This window comes from Mesoplodon mirus (assembly GCF_964341445.2).
Source record: "Mesoplodon mirus genome assembly, chromosome: 2".
In the NCBI taxonomy this organism is placed as follows: Eukaryota; Metazoa; Chordata; class Mammalia; order Artiodactyla; family Ziphiidae; genus Mesoplodon; species Mesoplodon mirus.
In genome coordinates this window covers 213,644,791-213,669,130 of record NC_138977.1, presented here as the reverse complement: position 1 = coordinate 213,669,130, position 24,340 = coordinate 213,644,791, and the positions used below count along the sequence as shown (strand labels likewise).

At 46.2% G+C, this 24,340-nt stretch overlaps 1 protein-coding gene across 42 annotated transcripts in view; it reads right to left on the bottom strand.

Moving 5' to 3' along the window:
* Positions 1 to 10,189: 10,189 nt before the first annotated feature.
* TCF7L2 (transcription factor 7 like 2) overlaps positions 10,190 to 24,340 on the bottom strand; it is a 200,535-nt gene continuing 186,384 nt past the window's right edge. For 13 of the 42 annotated variants that reach the window (XM_082611784.1, XM_082611806.1, XM_082611795.1 and 10 more), the window contains 4 exons: positions 19,912 to 19,960; positions 19,264 to 19,314; positions 17,867 to 17,939; positions 10,190 to 12,319 (listed from right to left, as the gene is read on the bottom strand). In XM_082611784.1, coding sequence (XP_082467910.1) covers positions 11,914 to 12,319; positions 17,867 to 17,939; positions 19,264 to 19,314; positions 19,912 to 19,960 — 579 coding nt within the window. In that variant the 3' untranslated portion in view covers positions 10,190 to 11,913. Of the gene's footprint in view, positions 12,320 to 17,176; positions 17,250 to 17,864; positions 17,940 to 19,263; positions 19,315 to 19,911; positions 19,961 to 24,340 lie in introns of all 42 variants that reach the window. The other 29 variants (XM_082611821.1, XM_082611787.1, XM_082611788.1 and 26 more) reach the window with 7 other exon arrangements.

The window sequence follows — 24,340 nt, the reverse complement described above, 5'->3', positions numbered from 1 at the left end:
CCTCCCTCCCACCCACCATCCACTCTTAAAACAGGGTGTCAGACAGCCAGGGGTCCAGGAAACCAGCTCCTATTCTCTGAATATTATGGCCCTTAAAGAATAAAAACAAGAAGGGAGAGGCCGGGGGAACGGGCTCATTACACCTACCAAATGACAGATCACTGGGAAAACATAAATACGTTTTCAAGGACACTCCTCCACTAACGAAACTAAAGTGTTTTTCTTTTAAACCCCAGCAAGAAAATCCAAGGGATGAAACAAACTTCGCTTATTTTAGTTTCTACTCAATTACCTGTTAATGGAAAAAATCTGGCACCAAGTGTAATGAGGCAGGCATGAGCTCACTGGCGCGGGGGTCTGCACTGTCAGGAAGGCTGCAACAAGCCTAGCATTTATCTGCCTCTCTGTAACCCTTTTCAAACTCGCTGTCAGGGAGCCCACGCCGAGCGGGCAGAAGAGGAAGGGCTTGGAACCTGCTGCCGGCCTCCGAGGCCCTCTGGGAAAAAGAAAATTGTTGTTGGCAAGTCTGCCTGGCTCCAGAAATTGATCCAGTGCCCCCCACTTGTCCGAGCAGCAGCAGACAGAGCTAAGAATTTTGTTATAATTAAATAGAGTGCTGATTGGTTGCTAGAGGTGGTCTTGAAACTGGTGTTTAAAAGCAGAGGAGAACAAGGGTTACTATTCATAGGAAAAGCCCAGAGTCTTAAAAATCCATCTGTTTCATTCCCAAATTTAGGCCAAAAAAATGCTCACTTGCTGTCTTTAAAAATACCACCTGCTTTGCAATGTTGTATAATGTGCCATTATATAAGGTGGAGGTGGGGCCGAGGGGACGGCTGGGCAGGAGGATGCGGCGCGGTGGCCCAGCCCCTTCCTGGGGAGAACAGAGGCTGTCGGCAGAGGCCAGGCTCTCTGCCCCTAAGGCCGAGCCCTTCTCCTCAGATGCCCAACCAGCCTTGAGGCACCCGAGAGACTTCCCAGTATCACCTCAGTGAGTTGCACTCAGGAACCCTCAAATGCTGGGCCCTGGTAACTACAGACATCCATCCAGCACCCACCTGGCCTCCAGGATCGACCATCTGGGGGTTGCACTCAGGGTCCGATTGGACTCACCTCACTGCTCGCCACAGCTGGTGGTACAAGGTGAGGTCACAGCTCCTGGAACCAAGAGAAAGAGAACATCCAGGTCCTCAGCCCTGGAGTCAGGGCCACTTAGTACCTTCCCACGACACACCACCCTAACCCTAGGGCATGACAGCCACAGGACATAGGGTTCCCCATGGGGTAGCCCTGTTTCTCCCAAGTGGACAGATATCCCAGTCCAGCTTAGTCCTAACAGCTTTCCCAAAACCTCAGAGAAATGTCAGGACTCAGTTTCTCTTTAAGATTCTCATTCGTCGGGTAATTGAAGAGAATCGGCTAATTTTAACTCCAGCTCTGCCACTTGTCGGCTGACTGATGCTGAATGTGTTGCTTAGCTCCTTCTTATGACAATGGAAATAGGAAGACTCCCACCATAGTATCTGGGTGAAGAACAAATAAAATAATGCGTGCCGTGCGAGATGCCCGGGAGCCTAGTGTGGTGCCTGGCATGTCAGAGGCGTGTGCTAACGGTGGCTTCTGTATTCCTGTGAGCTGCACACTCCAGTCCTCCATCGCACTGGAGTCCTCAGACTTGGACACCCACCCAAGATTGGGAACAAGTCGTGGAGCGGCAGTAGGATGCAAATTCCCCATCCTCAAAGCCAGTCAGTAGAGGATTCAAAGCTGGGGTAGTTTACTGGAAAGATCCCTGGTCTAGAGTGCAAGGAATCATGGCGTCTAGCCTAGAACCTGCCAGGACCCAGCTGTGCGGCTTGAAGCAAGACATGCTTGGGTCCCCTTCTCTGGGCTACAGTTTCCTCTGGTCCTTCTTCCCAGCTCTTGGAAGGAGACAGTCTGACTCTGTTTAGAGCAGCTGCTCTTGCCTTACAAAGCCCTCCTGGAATACTTACATGTCTCCACACCACCCTCTTGGGAATTCTGATGCCCTGGGTAGGGGTGGGGGGCTAAACAGGGCCCCCCACACACACCCTGACACCAAGGGTGGGCTCTAATTTCATAACAAGCCCACGATTTCCCATTTCCACCCTCCCCCTCAACACTTGCACCTTGAAAAGCAAATACAGACACCAGAGTGGTTTCTAGCAGGGTATTATCTGAAAAATTATTAATAGAAACTTAATGCTTTACTATATTATTTATCCTTAGAGGCCATTCCAGTAGCCCCACTCCATCCACATCCTTCACTGTGAATTTCCTTCCACACTTGGTCTCATAAAGCTAACAGGGATGTGAATGAGTGGGCAGTGCATAGCTTGTTTTGTTCTAAGTAGTAACCACCACTACCTTGAGAACCCAGAGGAAATTAACATCGCTTAACCTGAATTCTTCATAATTCCATAAACCAAATGAATAGGGGCCATTAAATTTTTTTTCAAAAGCCTTGGTTCATGACTTCTGGCTGTGGTGACTCGCTCCTCAGGCCCTAGGCTGTAGACCACATGGCAGTCATAGCTACAGTCTTTTAACACCTGCTCCATGCAAGACAATCAACTGAGAGGGCTTTTGTCCCCCTCCCCTACCCAATACCATTCCCAGCATTTCAGTGGAATGGAGCATATATCATCTATGAGAAAAGTCCAGAGGGATCTTGAGGGCTTTGGATGAAAACTACCCATTGTATGAAAACCACAATTTATTTATCCATTCTACTATTGATGAACAATGTGGATGTGTCCGGTTTGGGGCCATTATGAATGAAGCTGCTATGATCATCTACTAAGGTAAACTTATGCTATTGGGATATCCCTTTTTTGTGAATTACCTAGTCTCATTTTCATTTTGTTTAGTTTGGGGTTTTGCCTTATTTCAATTGATTAAGCTATCTTTTCTTTTGATTTTTAGGAACTTTTAAATTCCTGGATATCAGTCCTTCATCAAATAAATGTGTTACAAATATTATCTCCTACCTGTGGCTCACCTTTTCACCCTTTGAGTTTGTGAGAAACGTTCTCAACAAACTAAGACTAAGAAGGAATCTTCTTAATTTGATAACATGTATCTACAAAAACAGCTGACACTATACATACTTAATGGTGAAATCATGAATGTTTTTCCCTGAGTTCAGAAAAAAGACAAAGAAGTCCAATATCACCACTCCTATTGAACGTTCTATTGGAGGCTCTTGCCAGCACAATAAAGGGAAAAAAGAAGGCAGAAGAGGGAGTATAAAGATTGGAAGGGAAGGAAAAGGGAAGAAATAACATTCTCAGTATTTGCAGATAACATAATTGTGTGGATAGAAACATCCAAAAAAGCTATAGCTAATCTATTAGAATTCATATGTGAATTTAGCAAGGCTGTTGGATAAAAGGTCAGTATACAAAAATCAAGTATAGTTTGATATACTAGCAATAATCAAATAGTATGTAAAACATTTTAAATACCACTTATGATAATTTTTAAAAATATAAAATATCTAGGGATAAGTTGAATGAAAGACATACAAAACCTCTATACATGAAACCATAAGACATCTGTTATGGGCTAAATTGCATCCCCCACCAAATTCATGTGTTGAAGTCCTAAGCCCCGTTAAAGAGGGGCCTTTAAAGAGGTAATTAAGGTAAAAAGGACATATGGGTGGGCCCTAGTCCAACATCCCCAGTGTCCTTATCAGAAAAGGTGATGGGGATACAGACACACACAGAGGAAAGACCACGTGAGGACACAGCAGGAAGCCAAAAAGAGAGGCCATAGAAGAAATCAAACCTCCAACACCTTGATCCTAGACTGCTAGCCTCCATACCTGTGAAAAAATAAGTTTTGGCTGTGTAAGCCATCCCATCTGTGGTATTCTGTTATGGCAGCCCTAGCAAATGAATACAGCATTACTGAGGGAAATTAAGGAATACATAAATAAATGAAGGGGTAGACAATGTTCATGGATTAGAAGACTCAATATTGTTAAGATGTCATTTCTCCCCAAACTGTAGAACAGATTCATCACAATCATAATAAAAAGTCCAGCAGGTTGTGTGTTTTTGTACGTGTAGACAGAAGTTGACAATCTAATTCTACAATTTATATAGAGATATGAAGGCCAGTAAAGTCATGATAATCTTGATGGAGAGCAAAATTGAAGGACTTACATGCCATATAGCACGACTTATTACAAAGATACAGTGATTAAAACAGTGTGGTATTGGCACCAAGCTAGAAAATGATCAGTGGAATAGAAAGTGTCAAGAAGCAGATCCACAACCATACTGTCAATTGAATTATGCTAGGTCAACCAGACACCCATACAGAAAAAAATGAAATTTGACCCTTGCCTCATATATCAAAATTGATACCAGCTGGATTATTGATTTATACGTGAAAGGTAAATCAATAAAGCTTCTAGAAGAAAAGAGAGAAAAATATGCTCATGATTTGGAGTGACAATATATTTCTTAAGTGGGACTTAAATGCACTACCCAGTTGCAACCCACAATCTGAGAAACACATCTAATATAATATACAATATTATAATACATATACTTCTAACTTTCGGATTCTACAACTTCTAGCACTGAGTCCAAGATAGTTCAATCCAGGGACTTCCCTGGTGGTCCAGCGATTTAAGACTCCATGCTCCCGATGCAGGGGGACTGGGTTCGATTATGGAACTAGATCCTGCATGCCACAAATAAGACCTGGCGCAGCCAAATAAATAAATACATTAAAAAAAAAAATAGGGCTTCCCTGGTGGTGCAGTGGTTGAGAGTCCGCCTGCCGATGCAGGGTTCGTGCCCCGGTCCGGGAGGATCCCACGTACCGCGGAGCGGCTGGGCCCGTGAGTCACGGCCGCCGAGCCTGCGCGTCCGGAGCCTGTGCTCCGCAACGGGAGAGGCCACAACAGTGAGGGGCCCGCGTACCCAAAAACAAACAAACAAAAAATAGTGCAATCTATGTAATTATTAACTGTCTTTATTATTATTACGTGCACAGGAACCAGAATGAGAAAAAAAACTTCTGCACACACAGAGGGAAAGAACCCTGTGATCTCATAGCAAAAGCCTCTCCCAAGGCCATGAATCAAACTAGCTCCGTCCTCTGCCTCTCCCCAGCTACTGAGATGGTCTGTGACTTCACGAGGAGGAGGAGTACAGCATGGTATTTAGCTGTGCAGGCTCCTGAGTCGGGCTGCCTTGGGTTAAATCCTGGGCTCACTACTTCCCAGATATTGTCTTTGAGAAAGCCACTTACCCTCCTAAGCCTCACTTTCTACACTTGTGAAATGAACATAAAAGCAATTTCAATTCCCATGAGGATTAAATGAGAAACACGGGTAGAGTTTTTAGCACAACCTCTGGTCATTATCCTTATATGAAGCCACTTTCCAGGTGAGTGGCTTGCCCAGGCCTCAGGAATGTTTGTGGCCCCTTTCCTTAAAGGCTCTGTCTTGTTAAGATGATGCAGGACTGAGCTCAAAGGGAAAAACAGAGACCAACCTGCCTCCCCCCAGATCTATGTGCCAGTTCCTAGAACAGTACCTGGTGCAAACTGGTGCTCAAAAAATAGTTGTTAAATGAATGAATGAATCAAGGAATCAATGTGCTTACAGCTCCCATCAAGTGCACTCACAAAATGCCAGCTTTAAAAAAACCCATGCTCCAGGCTCAGAATTCACTAGTGTTGCCCATCATACCCACACCAGGATTCACCCAGGCTTCTGCCATTGGCACACACCTGGGCATGCTGAACCAGATTTGAAATGGGAGATGAGGACGCCAACTCCAGATGGGAACCCTCTAGAGAATCAAACCTCTAGCCTTGTTTATTAGTGATTCCCAGCTCCGGTTTCTGGCACTTGCCTTGAGGCACAAGAGACTTTTAGGCTCTTAGCTTCTTTCCAAAGGGCTTTAATTAAAACATATTTACAGGGCTTCCCTGGTAGCGCAGTGGTTGGGAGTCCGCCTGCCGATGCACGGGACACGGGTTTGTGCCCCGATCCGGGAGGATCCCGCATGCCGCGGAGCGGCTGGGCCCGTGGGCCATGGCTGCTGGGCCTGCGCGTCCGGAGCCTGTGTTCTGCAACGGGAGAGGCCACAGCAGTGAGAGGGAGGCCCGCGTACCGCAAAAAAAAAAAAACAAAAACCCCCCACATATTTACATACCACAGAAAGCATGCCAGCCACGGCTGCGGTGCCCCAAAAGGTAGAAAAAATATTCATGGGGTCATTAAGTCCCAGGTAAGGTGAATGACTGAGTATTCACAGCGTCCCAGGGCCATGGTCCCTCGACTCCACAATGGGGACGTGTCTTCCACATCCAGATCTCTTTTATTCTCTAACCTGGGTTTGAAGACCCGGACTAGCAGAATCCCAAGGAGAAATAAAGAAAACAAATAATTATGACTGACCTTCTGCTTTTGTGATAATAATAAACACTGTGATGTACTATTCCAGGCACTCTGCATTTTAGCCCTCACAAGAATCTGTCAAAATGACACTTATCATGTTGACAAAATGACATATTGTCACTACGTGTTAGCTGAAGAAAGAGAGGCTCAGAGAGATGAAGGCATTACCCAAGGACACACAGTGAGGGAGGGAGTCAGATGGAGGATTCCCCAAGCTCAGGTTCAGGCCACTGCTCCCAGGTGCTTCCTCTCTTCACACCCTGGGTCCAGACAAAAGGCCCTCTGACCCTACATGCATTCACATCATCAGAATAAAAAGTGAACCTTCCATTATCTGAAATGGAAAACCACCTACTATAATAATCACTTTCAGCACAGACTTGTCCAAAACCACCACCAACACTGGAACAACTGTCCATTCTGGAGGATTCTGTGCTAAGACTCTGCAATTGTCCCAGAATTGGCAAATGCCTCTGTAGTGGGCTGAAGGGTAGCCCCCTAAAATATATATCCATATCCCAATCCTAGAACCTGTGAATATTATTTTATATGGCGGAAGATGTGATTAAGTTAAGGACCTAGAGAGAAGCGTCTTATCCAGGATCATCCAGGGGTCCCAAACACAATCACACGTATCCTTAGAAGAGAGAGGCAGAGGAGGCAAGGCAGCGATATGAAGATGGAAGCAGAGATCTGAGTGATGTGGCTACAAGACAAGGAACACCCAGGACTGCAGACAGCCACCAGAAGCTGGAAGAGGCTCCAGAACGTCTGGAGAAAGCATGCACTGACTCTCAGACTTCTGGCCTCCCGAGCTGTGAGAGCTATTGCTTGAAGCCACCAACTTTGTGTTACTTTGTTACAGCAGCCACAGGTAACTAATACATCCTCATAACATGCAAACTTCCTTGGCCAGGTCCCAACAGAGGTCAGGAATGATATGGCTCAGAGATGAGGTTATGGGCTCCTAGATGTTGTCTTAGGGTCCCTTAGCAACAAAAAATCCACAGATCTTTTCCATGGATGAAATAGAAAGATGTTCAGTTTGAAAATAAACTTCCTGAGGTAGGAAGAAACCAAACCGATGTCAAGAAGAGAGTTGAGGGACTTCCCTGGTGGCGCAGTGGTTAAGAACCCGCCTGCCAATGCAGGGGACACGGGTTCCAGCCCTGGCCTGGGAAGATCCCACATGCCGTGGAGCAACGAAGCCCGTGCGCCACAACTACTGAGCCCGCGCTCTAGAGCCCTAGAGCCACAACTACTGGGCCCGCGTGCCACAACTGCTGAAGCCCGTGTGCCTAGAGCCCGTACTCCACAACGAAGAGTAGCCCCCGCTCACCACGGCTAGAGAAAACCCATGCGCAGCAATGAAGACACAGTGCCGCCAAATATAAATAAATAAATAAATTTATTTTAAAAATAAAAAAGAGGAGAAGAAGAAGAAGAAGAAGAGAGTTGAGGGGCAAAGACTCGGCCTGCCGTTTGACTGGAACCCGGGCTGTGCAGAATTAGACAAGCTTGGGGGGAAAGGAACTTCCGTATTAGGGTGGAGAGAAGATCCCCAAAGCATTGCTCAAATGTTCTAGAGCAGTAAGCACGTGGCTAGGTGATCCGCATTTTGAATTTTAGGAAGAGATCTGTACTCAGGCTGGCTGATGGAGGAACAGCAACCCCTTCCACCTGGCGTTTTCGGTCTTTGTAACAAGGGCAATGACTTATACTCCAGCATGGCTGAAAGGATTAAGGAAGTAACTTGAGACCTTGAAGTTCTGAGAACACAAAATTTGGAAGCATTATGGAAAGCTTCTATTCTCCTGTTTCCCGCAATACAGGTGTGGAGTTGGCCAACCTCGTTCATTCCTCCCCCCAATATGTATGGAGCACCCACAATGTGCCAGGCACTGCAACAGAACCCTAGTATAAAACAGAGATCACCAGAGCCACAATCCTGCTCTCCTGGGCGGTTTCCTAGAGCAATGGGTCTAAACTGGGTGTTATTTTGCCCCTTAGGGGGCATCTGGCAACGTCTGGAGACATTTCTGGTTGTCATGACTGGTGGGAAGGGGGTGCTTCTGGCATCTAGTGGGTAGAGGCCAGGGATGCTAACACCCTACAAGGCATAGGACAGTCCCCCACAGCAAAGAATGACCCAGTCCCAAAGGTCCACAGAACCAAGGGGTGTTATTAGTGGCCTAACAAGGCCACCCCCATTGACACGATGGCGGACGAGAATGTTAAGGACAGGGCAAGACAGGAAGCTGAAAGATCACAGACACCATCACTATCATCTCTGTGGAGACCGGAAGGGTGAGGAGGAATGAGGCTGCACGAGCAGAGCAGACCTTCCAGGCAGAGGGCAACTGCGTCTTTGAAAGCAGGAGGGCAAAAACGCTTTCAGGGGAAAGCCAGTGTGTGCTGCTGAGGAGGGGTGGAGCAGACAAGGAAGCCATCAAAAGGACCATCCCATCACTCCCTTTGGGAGAAGGGCCATCTTTACTACGCAAGGAGGCATAACTTGGCATTAAGAGCATGGGTTTGGAGTCAGGGCTGAATTTAAATCCCAGCTCCACCACCCTACAGGCTGTGTGGTTTTGGACAAGACACACACTCCGAGTTCCCAAACCCAGTTTTAGAAAATAAAGCAGAGGGTGCAGGGCGGGCGGATAATATCTACCTCAGGGGGTACGCGTTAGGATGAAATGAGAAAATGCCCATCGGTGGCTTAGCACACTGCCACAAAGAACACATATTGTCATTTGTGTTTTCAAAGGTCACTCTGGTCCCAGCGTGCAAAATAAAATGGGGAGGACAACCAGAATCACGCCTTCCCAGGAATACAAAGCAAATGAAAACAAAATATCAAGATTTTACAGAACAAAAATCACCTTGAGCAAAGCAGAGCTTCCAAGAAAAGTCCTTAAGGACAACACCGTGTAACCGTATGTAACAAGGGCAGTGACACAGACCGCTTCCGTGCCCAATGAAATCACGTCCTTTGCAGGTGAGGCTGTCCAGATATGTGGAACCACGTATGCATCCATCCATCCATCCGTCCGTCCTAGCCAGTGTGAGGAATGAATGCAGTGGAAACCTTAGGAAGATCTTTACTGTGGCCCCTGGTGGACGATGGGGATGAACGCACACCCCGGCCAGGGCAGAGCCCTGAACTTGAGTCTCAGGGATGGCACGAGTCCTCCACGCAAACGTGTAATGGAAGCACCTTGATCCAATTTTCTAAAAACCTTCTTGCTTAACAACTGCTCACCCTGCCGTCTCTCCCTGCATGTTAATTCTTAGAAAGAAATAAGGATACTTTCACATCAATGATCCTTTAAATGGCAATGATGTGGTTTCTTAAATCCCCTCCTGGCGAACTAAGTCTCATTAACCGGAATTAAATCATTTCTGCTTGATACTCTGAGAGGGCCGACTGATATATCAGAGTGACAGTCTTATAGCCAGAAGAGTGACATTTGCTTTCAGAAATGAACTAACCAGGTACATAAAGTATGGCAAACGGACATTAAGAATGGGGGGGGGGGCGGCACGGGGGCGGGTGGAAAGCAACCCCTCATAAGAGTTCAAGGCCCCTTTCTGGTATCCAAGTCACCACCCACCACCCATACCAACCACGGGGTCTCAAGTTCCAGCCTGGGAACACATTTCTCTTGGTTAAGGCGGATCCAGCTTCCCCAGAAATAAAACCCAAATTACAGAAACAAGTGACCAGCCTTTATCTGCACATACTAAGTTGCTTTTATTAATCCAGAACGGCATGCTACAGATACTGTACAGCATGAACATTTATTCATTACAAAAATGGCTTCCAAACCATTAAAAATGAAATTGGAATAAGAGCATAAAACGGAACAGTAACATCACAACTGTTAGGAAACATTCAAAGTATTCACAAAAAATGTTATAGTTAGCATTTTAATAAACCAGAGAAAAATCGGAGACAGTTTTACAATCGCTTCATGTCAACTACAATGGCACTGAATGAACAGGTTTCAGCTTTATACAGCATTTTGTAACATCAACATGCCTAGGTTTTTTTTATTTTTAAAGTTTGCTACCTACTTGTATGTCATACATGTACATAAAAGCGGCAGCTGGTTTTTCCTTTAAGAGTAATCTAATATACAGAATTTTTGGCCCTTAAGGGTTTATACCTCTTCATTTAAAATGCTTTCTGGACAATCTGCTACCAAACACATCTTGTTATAGGTGACATTAAAACTACATACAAATCTACCTATGTAACATCACAGCAAAACATGATGAACAAAAATTACAGCATCAAAAAGAGAGAGAAAGCTAAAGTCACTGAGAATTTTGGCACATAAAGTTTTGCACACGGTCAGTCCATGTCCTCAGGGTGCAGGGCGCTCGCCTGCGAGTTCACAGGGGAAACGGGACAATTTCCACTGCTGCTCGTACAGCGTCGCTAAAATTCCCTCACTAATTTTCAAGTCTTGTCTTACATAATGGCTTTTAAAGCAACTTTTGTTAATGCTACTGATCCTTTAATGCAACTATTAATGTCCATTTGGCGGCATCTGGGTTTCATACGGCAAAAAAAAAAAAAAAAAAAAAAAAAAAAAAAGTCCAAAAGGGAAACAAAAATATATATATATACACATTTTATATATAAACTTAAAAACCTTGTACAAATGAGTTGTTATATATAAGATGCTTATGCTAAGGGGAAAAAAAACTTTATACAGTTTCAAGAAAAAGGAAAACATATTTTAAAGGGGACAACGTACAGGTTTGACAAGCAACCTCTAAAGCAATAAATACTACTGGTCCAACAGCGTTGTGATTCCATTAATTGTTGAATAGCATCCCCCTCCCCCCAAAAGAACAACACCATGGAACAAGGTATATTAACACATTTTAACCCTTTGTTTCTGTACATTTAAACAATAACAAGTAACATCACAATAAAAGTTGTTTCACACAGGGAAAAAAAAAAAAAGTAAATGGCACTGCATTCATTGTGCCCTTATGGTTTAAAAACCAGATGTAAAATGATTGGTTCGCAAGCTCGTATTTAATACAAATAATACAGAACCAACTCCTTTTGGAGGGCTGCTTCAAAATTGCTTCTTTTTTTTCTTTTTGTTTTTTAATCAGTCTTTTAAAACTAAGCTATCCGAACTACATAACAGTTATGTATATATATATATTTTTTAAACGCTACAAAGACTTTAAACAGCTGTTGATAAAAATTTTGGTAGAATCATGAGGTTCTTCTCTCATCTACATATTTAAAAGGAGAAATCGAAATAAGAATGGGTCAAATATTGACCAATGAACTCGATAAACATTAACTAATGTAGCCACGTGGCACAAACGGAAAAGAGGCCAAAACAAAAACCTGGCAGAAGGGGGCGCGGGAAATAACGAAAAGCAGAACGCAACACTCCACAAAAGAGCAACCGGAGCTGAGGAAGGTAAAGCTATTCTAAAGACTTGGTGACGAGGGAGAGCGGCTGCGGCTGCGTCCCGGCCAGAGAGCCGTGGGAATGTAAGGAAGATGTCGACGGCTGCGCCAGAGATGAGGGAGGGATGGCGGGAGGCAGGTCCAGGGCCCCGTTGGCACAGAGGGCGGGGGCCTTGCCGTGGGCGGCCTCGGCAAGCAGGAGGGCGGGCGGCGGAGGCATCATGGGCAGGTGGGCCAGGGGGTCAGGCTTCAGGGACAGCGAGAGAGGCTGGGTCTGCTCAGTCTGTGACTTGGCGTCTTGGGGAGGGGAGCCTAGCAGGTTGGGGGAGGAAGGAGGCGAGTCTAGTAAGCTTCCATCTGAAGAGGGTGGACTGAGGCAGCTGCCTTCACCTTGTATGTAGCGAACGCACTTTTTTTTTCTCCTAGAAACAGGGGAAGAGAGTTATCTGTGAATAAAGGGCAAACATGCCACGGGACAGAGTTCTCTAACGCTCAGAGCCGAGGTGGCGTCACCTAGCGGATGCCCTGCGGAGGCGCGCCCAGCGGCCAGGGGACGATTACAGTCACGCTGGGGTGCCGCGCTCACTGAGCTAAGCCTGCTCCAGCAAACCAAGTATGTCAGACCACAGAATTCCCTACCTACCTGCTTCCCCTGCCCCCACTAAACACCCAGCGCCCCACCCGTGCCCAAATATAAGCCAGCAAGCGAAAGGGTACCACCTGTAGACGGCGGCACCGAACTGCCAGAAGGTGGCTAGGTGCAAACTGAGATGAACTCAAAAGTTTGTTCTTTCTCTTTTGGCTCAGACACGCCCTCACTCCCCATCATAACCACCCTCCTCCATTTCCACCACTACCACCCCTACCCCGCCAATGGGTGTGTGTGTGTGTGTGTGTGTGTGTGTGTGTGTGTGTGTGAAAGAGAAAGACAGAGCTCCCACCCCAGGCGCCTCGTATCAATCTGAAACTCTTAAAATGCTGACTGTTGAGCCCACAGAGCTGAAGGCAGTGCTAGCAAGAGGCTTAAAGGTTTTAACCCGTCACCATCACCACCATCACCACCATCACCACCATCACCACCACCACCCCCACCAGAGGCTGCTGGCGCCCAGAGTGTTTTCGGGCTTGTCTGTTAAGAACCACACCAAATCAAGAGAGGTCAGAATCGGGGTGGGGTTGGGGGGGAGGGGTGGGGCGGGGGGAACGAAAAGAAAACCAAATAAACTCAAAAGAAAACAAAAACAAAAAATAAACAACCAAAACAAAAAAACCACCAAAAAACAGGTAGAAGAGGATAAACAAAGGTGGGGGAGGGGGAGAATAAGAAAAACAGAAAATGATCCAAAGGAACAAGAATAACTGGTTGTATGGCCTGCAGGTTGTGGATTAAATTATGATTCAAACTTGTTTTTTTTTTTTTTTTTTTTTTTAAGATTTGGGGTCTTCCCCTCCCCCACCCCATAGTGAGAAGGCTAGAAGGAGAGACAGTGAGGATGGGATGGACGGGCATCCTGCCCTGGTCCACATGCCGGGGCCAGTGAATGGAGGGTACAGCCTGTCACAAGGAAGTGATGACAAAGAAGAAGTGCCAGGGAATCACAGCATGGACCTTCTTGAATGGGGGTCGTCAGGATTAGTGTTTAAACCAGAAAGACTAATTTTGCCCCGCACCAAAACGAGAATCTCCCCTCTCCATTTCCTGTTTATGTAAGAAATAGGAATGAGAATTTCAGAGCCTCTCTTGCTTATCATCTGAAGTTGGGGACATCAATTCAAGACATTAAGCGTGTGACCTCAAAGCCTCTCCTATTATTCATCCCAGTCTGATGGAGTAATATTTGGTAGGAAGAGTGATCCTGGCGATCAACCCCACACATGCTATAAAAGTAATGCAGATACAGGGAATGTGCTGATCTAAGGAGAATATGGTCAGAACTACAGCTGATAACACTCTGTCTGTACGCGCTGGCTGGCTTCCGGTCATGGGAAAGCAACTAAGATGCTGCCTGGTTGAAGGCAACCACTGTCAGATGTCACTGGCCTTTGAAAGGAAGTGGGTGTAATGAGTTCCTCCTTGGGTCTGTGCCCCAGAGCTGTCTGATGATGCCCCTCAGTGCATGGGGTGTGGACTCCGCAAGATGGCAGGAGGGAGGAGCGGAGGGGGCGGGGGGGGTGAAAGGGCACATGCTCAGCCCTTCCTGACTCCCAGAGGCCAAGAGCCACTGGACTGGTGGCCTCAGGGTCTATTCCATCCCTGCTCTGGGTCGAAAGGAACTCTAGGAAAGCAAGGGCAGCGCCCCCCTTCACCTTCGATTTGACGAGGTTCCTTTTTCTCCTCTGGGATAGACTGAAATAGACGGTGGGTTCTGCTCCCATCCCAGAAACTCAAGACAAATAATTAAGCCTCTCAGAGTTTTAAACCACCTTAGCCTGCAGATCAAAACATGCTCAAAAAACTATGTCCATGCATTTTAAAAATGGGAGAAGAAAGGGGGGTGGGGTGGGGGGCATAAGCAAAACTGAGAAAGCAACAGGGACAAATGGGAGAGAGGACAGGGACAAATGAGAGAAAGAGGGGAAAAAATAACAGGAAACAAGGGAATGACATCCAGCAGCGTTCCATGCTATATTAGGGCAGAGTGAACAAGATGGGAAAAGCAACTTGGTGGGCTCAAAACAGAATCTTGTTAAAATGTCCTCAAATGTCAAATAAAATTAGAAACCCTGCGCAGGGAGAGAGGAGCCCTGATTGGCTAGGAGCGTTTCTGGTGCTCCCCGCCCCCCTCCTGCCCTCCTCATGATAGGAAGTTTCCGTGGTCGTGGAGATGAGTGGGGGCATCTGAACATGGGACACGAAGACTATGTTGACAGGGCGACCGCTCCTTCTAAGAGGTGGCGGAGCAGATGGCAGTGGAACACGTCCGTTTCGGACAGGCCAGAAAATGCCTCGTTTTGCAACTTCTTTTTTAAAGCACATTTTGTCTTACTGATTTAGCATCAAGCTAGATCCTGGCAAAGTCAAGAAGAAACATTGAGGAAAAAAGGGATAAACCCCATTCTCTTACCCTCCCCCACCTACGCTCCAACTCCCAGCAAGGGGTGGCCCCTTAAATTAAAATCCATTTTTAGCTTCTTATGGATTCACTCTGAAAGGAAAGTAAGAGTCCTTCCTGACCCTATTTTGGAATTACGCACTTAAAGGAGCAGAAACGCATCTGCTAAAGCTTTTAGAGTACGAAACGACATCCCCAACAGAGGAAGGAGGGCCACCACGGAAGGTCTAAGGGTGCCGAGGCGGGAATGAGGCGGGAAAGAGGAAGGATGGTGCTGAGGAGAGAGGAAGGACCTCTGAGCACCTGCGCTGCCACACTGACAGCTGCCTCCCCCCCCACACCAAGCTGCACTGTAGAGGAACCATGTTGATGAAGCAGCTCCGAAGGCTGGGGTGGTTTTTGTTCTGTAAAAATGTCATGAAAACTCGTTTCTGAGGAGGATTCCACACTCCACTTTAAGCAAGGTGCAGCTGGGTGTGAGAAAGGACTGTCTGGTCAATGTTGGTCGTGATTAACTTTCATCCCCCAAAGTGCCAAGTCTAACTTGCAGTTACCTGCTTCCAAAGCAGAAGAAGGGATTCACAAGCCACCGCTCACCTCCCACAAATACAATACACAAACCAGGCAACAAACCACATTGCGAGGGGCGCACAATGGTGTCGGCCGTGTGTTTCTACAGAGCGTGAGAAACCCTCCCTTAGGAGTGGGCACTGCGATCAGCTAACCCTTCACCACGGCAGGCGTCTCAGAGCAGGATTCCGTAGCTAATTATCTTCCCACTCAGCGCAAATAAAAACCTGACACAAATTCACCGCCTAGATAGATAGGGTCGGCAGAGTTCCCATCTTCCAGGCCAGCCCTCATGAAATGGCTAACACCCTCCACCAACTGCATCGTGAAACTCTTTTCTGTTGCACAGACAAGACCCCGGAACTGCGTGGCAAGGCCATCTGTCACCTCCGTGGACACTGTCAATCAACTCATAGAATGGGTGGGGTGGGGGGGTCCCTCTCCTGCTGGATGTGCACCCAAGGCCCCCGGTCCTCACTCAATGGGCATGAGGGTCGCCGGTGGAGGGCAGCCTCTCTCCCCTCAACGCTTGCTCAACGCGAGGCACTTCGCCCATCTCTCGTTAGGCGTCAGGGGAGGAAGAAGAGACACAGGAGACTGGTGGGCATGCACGTGATGGAATGGACATCTGAGCTAACGTCTAAACACGGAACACATGGCAGGGCGTGGAGGAGAGGGACACGTGACAAGGGAGGCACTACAGACAGGGGAGCGTGTTTGGGTGTTGAGATACCTACCATCATAATATTCCAAATTCAAAGACTGCTTGTATCAGAACAAAGAAACAACAAATTTAACCAAAGGTGGTCATTAAAGGAAAGGAAATGAGACAGGAACTAGTTGGCATCCCTCCACCAAGAAGGAAGTACCTACACCTTCACCTTCCCTGAAATTACAGGTTGGATGGAACCTGCAGGTGGAACACAGGCGTTTAATTTGGACTCTTCTGATTCACTTTGGAACCAGTGCTCTCTCTGTCTCTCTAAATATATGTATAGATATATATTTTTCATTCTGCAGGCTACCAGCACTGCGGTACGTGACTGCACGACTCACTGCTTGCAGCCCTGTAGCTGGTGCATGCCGTTCAATGCCACGCTTCTTTTCAGCACTGTAAAACAATGTCAGCTAACCAAGCTCCTCTGTCCAGAGACGTGGTTTTGAAACAGAAAACAAACAAAAAAACAAAACGAAACCAAAAAAAGCCTGCCCCAGAGCCCTTCTCCAAGTGTCTGGACTCCAAGTGCATGGGAATGCTATTGCTGCCAATTTGAGCTCATTGAAACCTCGGGACATGGTGGCGCTCTCTCTTGTCCTACAGACATGCCACGGAAGCATTGACAGGGCTGGGCCAGTTCCAGAATGCTGGCTTTCAAAGCAAAAGGATAAGTGCCCGTCCTGGTCTGTGAGGGCTGTGGTCTAGGTCCTACCACCAGGGATATGTTATTTGTAAGAGCAGGGGAAAGAGAGAAAGAGAAAAGTAGGGAGAGGACACGGCATAAAATTAGCAAGGAAATTTTGAAGAATGAGGATCATTAGTCATTGATGCCAGCGGGGAAGTAGATAGGAACGAGGTCAAAATATATTGACACACTAAGGTACCAGAAGGACAGAATGCTTTGATTTTTCCCAAAGGCCTCGCAGTAGGGAATATACCTGCACGGTTTGCACCATAAAGTCTGTCGGTCAAGCCCGAACAGTGCCCGACACTTCTTTGGAGTATTTGCATCTGTTAGCATAAGGTAAACACAAAAAATACAACACAATGGTGGGTCGTGCTCAGTTGGATGTGAAATCTCAGCTACAGCTGACTTGTCTTCGCTATCACCTCGGTTCTATTTGACTGTCTTCCCTCACCAAGGACATGAAAGGAAAGGACTTCTATGCGTCAAAAGAAAAAAAAATAAAATAAAACGATAAAACACAAAAAAAAACAACAACCAGAAACCAAAAAACAACAAGGAAAAAATAAAAACAGAGAGAGAAGAGGAGGGGAACAGGTGACGTTATTTGCTTCTACCTAGGCCAGGCTTACGATGGATGTCACTGAGCCCCCATCCTGGGCTGTCGGGAGGAAGGGGCTGGCAGGCAACATTCCCTGGGAGGGGGCGCGCTGGGGTTTGCTGTCGCTGACCCGAGGAGGCACGAATGATGCTGTTTTACAGTGGCATTTTGGCTAGCAGCAGCGAGGAGGACAAGCACGTCCCTCACAGAGCAGTGTCCCGCGCCCTCCTGTCTCCTAAGATCCACACACAGAGCTACAAAGCAACAGGCCAGAGAAGGGGGGAAAGGACCAAATAGACCAGCTGCAAACCAGCACAGCGAATCTGGGAAATCTATACACACCTGCAAGGGCCGCACCAGTTATTCTGTTGATCAAGGCCAAAGCGCGCTCGGCATTTCTTAGGAGCGCTCAGGTCTGAATGAGTTCAAGAGAGAAGCGAGCGGAAGAGGAGGACGGACGTGGGAGAGAGGGAGAGGGAGAGGAGAGAAGAGAAAGAGAGAGAGAGAGAGAGAGAGAGAGAGAGAGAGAGGGAGGGAGAGAGAGGGAAGGAGAGAGGAGGGGGGAAGAGAAAGATACAAATAAGAAAAAAATAAAAATAAAAAAGGGAATAAATCAATGACCTGGTTACTAATTACATAATATTGACTTTCGTTTTTAACTTTCTTTAATTTAAAAAAAAAAAGGTAAAAAAATCACATTCTTATTCAACTTGTGAAATTAGCTGTTGCAAATAAAGCTGCAGTATCCCTTCTTTAAGGACTGTCTCTCCGATTCGGTTTGAACTGATAAAGGGAAGTTAGATAGTGAAGAACTAAGTTTTAAATAATGTTTTTCCTCTTTTGGTTCTGCTTTTTTTTGTTTTTCTCTCTGTCTCTCTCAATTTGTTTTTCTTAAAGAAGAAAATAAAGCAAAGGAGGGAATTAAGTTTGTCACATGCTTTTTTCTTCTCAGAGTACAACAGTTTAAAAAAGAAAAAAAAACTACAAATAAAAACACAACAAAACGAAACAAAACAGAAAGAAATAAAGAAAGAAGGGGGTTGTGGTACTGGGATATTGCAGCTTTTGGAATGTTCATATTTTCTTTTTGTAAATCTATTTTCATTAATATTAAGAGAGGAACAGATAAAGGTCAACAGGCTGTGTGAATGAGCTGTTAAGAGTTAGTTGGAAGCTCACAGCAGCATTTAAGCAGGTACAGTCAGTGAAATGCTAGTGGATTTGCAAGTTATGAGCAGAAAAGCAAAAGGAAGGAAAAAAAACTAAAATAAAAAAAAAGCAAAGGAAAAAAAATCATACTGCGGATGCATGCTTGCGTGAGAAAACTTAGTGGGAGCGATGAAAAAAATGCCATTAGATTAAGGAGGTTTATTACTGAATTCCTTCCATTTTGTTGTTGTTGTTGGTTTCTGTTTTTTTTTTTTTTTACCAGTCTCTTTTAAAGAAATACTGCATATTCAATTTGCACAGTTAGTTCAACTCTAAATCACTGTCATCATGGCTTAAATAACTGTTACGGGAAAAATAAATAAACAAAGCAGAAGTTAAATTAAATTAAAAAAAAAAACAACAAAAGCAACTGAAAAAAAAATCTACCGAAACATACGAAACCGTGTAGATGGTCATTTTAAAGAACGTTCAAAGGTCATATGTGTTTCATGTTAATAAAACTATAATGGCAAGAAAAATTAAAAAAACAGTTTATCAACTATTTTAATGACTCAAAATGACATTAGCACCTGTAATCGGAGGAAGTGAAAGGCAAGGATTTAGGAAACATTCGCTGTGTTCTGAAAAAAAAGAACAAATTATACAAAGCCTTCAAAATGTTTTTGTCGTTGTTTGTAAAAGCCTGGCCTTCTCAAAGGGACCTCTGAGATTGCCTATGCAGTATTTCTAATTTCTTCTAGAGAATGACAAACCTCCTTAATTTAAATTGGGTGCAATTGACCACTGTAAAGGCATGCATCAGAACATTCAGGAACGGCCCAGTTAATATCAAACACTCGCACACACCCCTTCTGCTTCCCTAGCCCCCTCCTTCTCCCTACTCAGACACATACAAAATAAGCAGACTGTATAAATCCCCGCCTAGGCATGCCTACCGCTCTCCACTTACAGGCTCTGCAGTTATTTTAAAACACATTCCACTAGACTTAACAATGTGCTTTTCATGCAACAATAAATGTTACTAGCTTTAAAAGGGCAGTCATGAAGCAATTAATTAAAATGCATAAACAAAAAGCCTGGCTAAGATGGGTACCCCCCCCCCCGCCAACAATGTCCTGGCCTTGAATTTCTCCTGCCTCCCCCAGATAGAAGCCTGACATAAAAGAGTGGTCCTCAGAGTACCGCTCCCTTTCTCCATCCTGCTTATTCAAACTTACCATTGGTCTCCCCGGGCTGCTTGTCCCTTTTCCTCTTCTTCTTCTTCCCCTAGATGATGAACAGATGAAACACAGGGAATTATTTCAGGAAGCAGTGGGAGGAGGGCGTCTGGGCTCACCTGGAAAGGAGGCAGGAGGAGAGGCACTGGCTGCCATCTCCATCCACACTGGCTCCTGAGTGTTTTCCCACCCCCCAGCCCCCTTTAATCCAAGCACCCTTCAATTGTGCTCCAGCTGAAGGAACGCGCGCCCAGCAGAAGAGAGAGGAAAGACCTCTTTTCCCATACGTCTACGTCCATCCTCAAACCTGACCCCGAGCATCCATAAAAGGGAAGAGGAGAACTGGATGGCGAAGATTCAGGGAGGTGTGGAGAGACAGGGTTGGAAGTGGCCCAAGAACCAAGGGACAAAAGAACGATACTGAGGCGGCTGTGAGAGCCTCCTTGCCCCACGCAAATCTCTTATTAAGGCCAAATGGGCCTCATTCGGAATCAAAACATAAAAGCCTTAGTAGGGGATTTTCTTGGCACTGTAGCGTGGGCCTTGGTTTTAAAGACGGAAGGGGAGCAAAAAGGTGAAACAGAGCCAGAAACCATCTGAGCTCCTTTTCAAACTGCCGAGTGGACGTCCATAAAGGGGAACATTCGGCTCTCGCCATTTTCCACTTACGTAACGACTATAATACTCTTAGTAATAACAGCTACCATTTATTGATCACATACTATGTGCCAGACATGATTCTAAGTGTGCTATTCCTAGTGACTCATTTATCCTCACACAATCCTATACACCAGGTGTGATCATCATTCCAATTTTACAGATAAGGACACTGAGGCACAGAGGAGTGCATGCACTTTCCTGAGATGACAGAGCTATCAGATGATGGGGCCATGATGGGAACCCAGGCGATCTTGGTTCCACAGCCCTTATCCGCTAGGCTACACTGCCTACCTATTTACTGCCTTGCCCTCCGAGGAAGGCTCTTAATGGATTACGGGTGGTACACTGCATGGAGTGATTCACATTCTCCAATCTGACCCTCCCTGATATCTTGACGGTCTGTTCCCGACTGTGGATTTGGAATGGGAGTAGGGAAGAACTCTGTAGAGGTAACCACCCCCGCCCCCTTCCAGATCTGAAACTAGTTCTCCCTCACCCCGTTAGCTCCAGTCCCATCCATATGAATTAGCTGCCTGGTATATACGAAGTGTCACAAACAAAAGGAACTGGTGGTCTGACATGTCTATCAGTTTCAGAATATCTGAATATTAACCTTTGCCTAAAAGTTCTCAGGGTATGTTGATGTCAACTCAAGAAGAGACAAGAACAGCCACTGGTAGAAAACGTGAGAATCCATAAGGCCCTGTAAGAAGAACCCCAAGGCAGAGATGCCACTGAGTTTTAGATCCAGCTGAGCGCTGAGAACCAACAGTTCTAGAGAAAGCCTCTCAGATCTGGGGGCCTATGCCTCTTGGGAAATCTCTCTGGGACTTCAGTTCAGTGTTTCCATTGGAAACATTTCATGTTCCTTGGCATCCAGTTAAAAAAAAAGAAAAGGAGGGCTTCCCTGGTGGCGCAGTGGTTGGGAGTCCGCCTGCCAATGCAGGAGACACGGGTTCGTGCCCCGGTCTGGGAAGATCCCACATGCCGCAGAGCGGCTGGGCCTGCGCGTCCAGGGCCTGTGCTCCACGGCGGGAGAGGCCACAGTAGTGAGATGCCCGCGTACCGCAAAAAAAAAAAAAAAAAAAAAGGAGTTTGTGTGCTTTCTCATGAACCCCAGCGGCCCATCTTCATGTCTGTGTCTCTCCTGTGTCAGGAGCAAAGTGCCGCCTGGCCATCTTGGAACAGGCAGGAGGGTCTAGTTTCAGTTTATTTAGGAACCTGAAAGAAAATCTCAGTGGGGCACAGAAACAGTTCAACTCCAGGTGGTGTCAGCATCCATGTAGCCAAGGGCTTCCCAGTCATCTGTAATACAGGGCTCACCCATTTCCAATCTCCTGAATATGTTCTGAAAGGCAGGTGAAAATATCCGCTACCCCTGGGAAGCTGTCTGTTTAGGATACATAACTAAGATGTTCATGGCTGAGGCAATGATCGTTTAGACTAAAGGCTTCTAGAGGACAGGGGCTGCGTTTTAATCGGAAGAGGACATGAAGAAATAAACACTAAGTAGTGAAGAGGGAGATGCATTTCAAGGGAAGCGGCCATCCCACTATCTCGGGGCTCAAGATATGCAAATGGCCTGGGATTTATCTCATTAACCTAACAGAGAAGAGCTAGAAAGGAAATAACTTCTATTACAAGGCCACGGGTTAGATATCACTGTGGGACCAAAATGTTTCTTCTTGTGTTCCAGAATGTACCAAGTCCAACAACCCAAATGTGACTGTTTTACTCAACTCTATTTTGCTAAAAGAGTGTATAAAGGTTTCTGTCACCACTGGGCTGGAAAAGCAGGAACATGAAAAGAGGGATAAGGTGATTAGCTCAGAAAAGTTTTTCTACAAGAACCTTCTGAACTTTACAGTACCCAAAGTAATTTATAGAAGCTTCTATTTCAAGTCAGTTTAAAAAAAAATACTAACAAGTTCCCACCACAATCAAATCTATAAACAGTTTCGCTCTAATTCTTGTTCCACAGACCATTTCCTGGGGGAGGGGAGGAGGGAGGGAAGGAGGGGGAAGAAAGGAAGGAGAGGGAGGGAGGGGGGAAAGGAGGGCTGTGTGTGCTCAAACTCATGTGTAATGAACCACTGATAAAGGAATCTGACAGCACCTCTTACAAGAGGTAAAGCTCCTACAGCCCCAAATCCAGACCTACCTCTAAACTTTCTCTCAAGTCTTTTCAGGGGTTCCCCCATTATACCAAACCTTATCCAAACGTAAAAGTGAGCTAAAGTCATTTCAAGCGTCTCGTGAATCTTCTGAAACCTAGAAAGCACTTCACAGAAAACCCTGGGCAATACCTTGTCTGACTCCAGGGAAGTCCATGGCAGCATTCTTTCGAAGCTCTCACAAAGTCAGCTTTGCACCTTTGTGGAGATTTCACCCAGCACAACTCCAGGGGGCACCATGCACATCGACCGTGGTGTAAGTGGCACACTCTAAAGTTGTGCAGTGCATGCCCTGCACAGCTGTACATGAAGGCCCTACCATGACCCAAAATGTCCACTGGGGATAGGATACCTATAGTGTAGCTGAATTCCTCTCTGTGGTACCATTCTAGATTACTCGAAGAATTGGGTCTGTAGCAGGGAGAAGCTGGAGATGAACTCTAAGAACTTCTGACCCGAAACCAGGAGAGCAAGCTGTCCTGAAATGAGATGGCTGTATATGTGGAGGCTGCAGAGCCTGCCTGCTGCTGGCAATCTCCACCTCGAGGTCAGGGGAGGGCAAGCAGCAAGCCTGTGGGAGAGCATTAACTTTCTTATCCTCTTCCTTTCAGCTCCAGAAGAAAGGCTTCCCCACTGCACACATGCCGAGGACAAATGGGAAGGTCCCAAGCAGCTAAGACCCTGTGCCTGACCATCTGTGAGTGACAAGGGCTCTGAGCAGAGCAAACGTGCCACTGAGAAGTACCAGCACTGATTCCTGTTTCAACTCCCAGGAGGAATAGAGTCTGGTGCTACCAGCTAAAGGCATGGGACCTACGGGGACACGGGTGGCAGCAGTGAGGGAGACATGGGCGTCTCGGTCCTCCCCCATCCACATGGCAAAGAGCAGAGAAGCGAGCGTGTGTTTATAGGTATGAGACTAAAAAGTGATGAAACTGCTACTCAGAGCAAGCAGAAAACAGCCCCCACTCAGGACCCACATATCCACGCAGATGTCTGTGACTTCCCGATGGCTGGTAAGTTCTGAGAGAGTTCTGATCTAACTCTGAATCTCCACAATCTGTGTGCACAGTAAGTTCACAATCAGCAATAACTGAATGGACCTCAAGCCACATACACAGAGAGTTTCCTCACCACGGATGACGGCCAGGGGATAGCTAGGTCAGGGAGCACCGATGGGTAGAAGAATCATCCACGGCTCTGTGCCACTGACAAGAAAGAACTGGGAGGAGAAGGCTGCTACTGGCATTAAGACAGGGTTTGCTTTTCCCCAAAGAGTGGATGGTAAAAATCACTTCATGACACCAAATGCCATGTAATAAAGTATGAGGCAAAATAAGAGACATTTCATCCATTTAGCGAGGAGAGCTGGCCCAGAACTTGAGCTCCCGGGCAAAATACAAAATAAGAAAGAACGGACGAGAGCCAGTTTACGGGAAGAGAAGAACCCTGAGTGTCGCTATTACTGTGATTAGTAAAGACAACAACCCTACGGTGTTTTCTAAAACCCACGGGAGGAAATTAGGCAAATGCTGCAGCCAACAAAGAGAGCCCAGGAACACACACATCACACAACACACACACTTTCTCCCTTC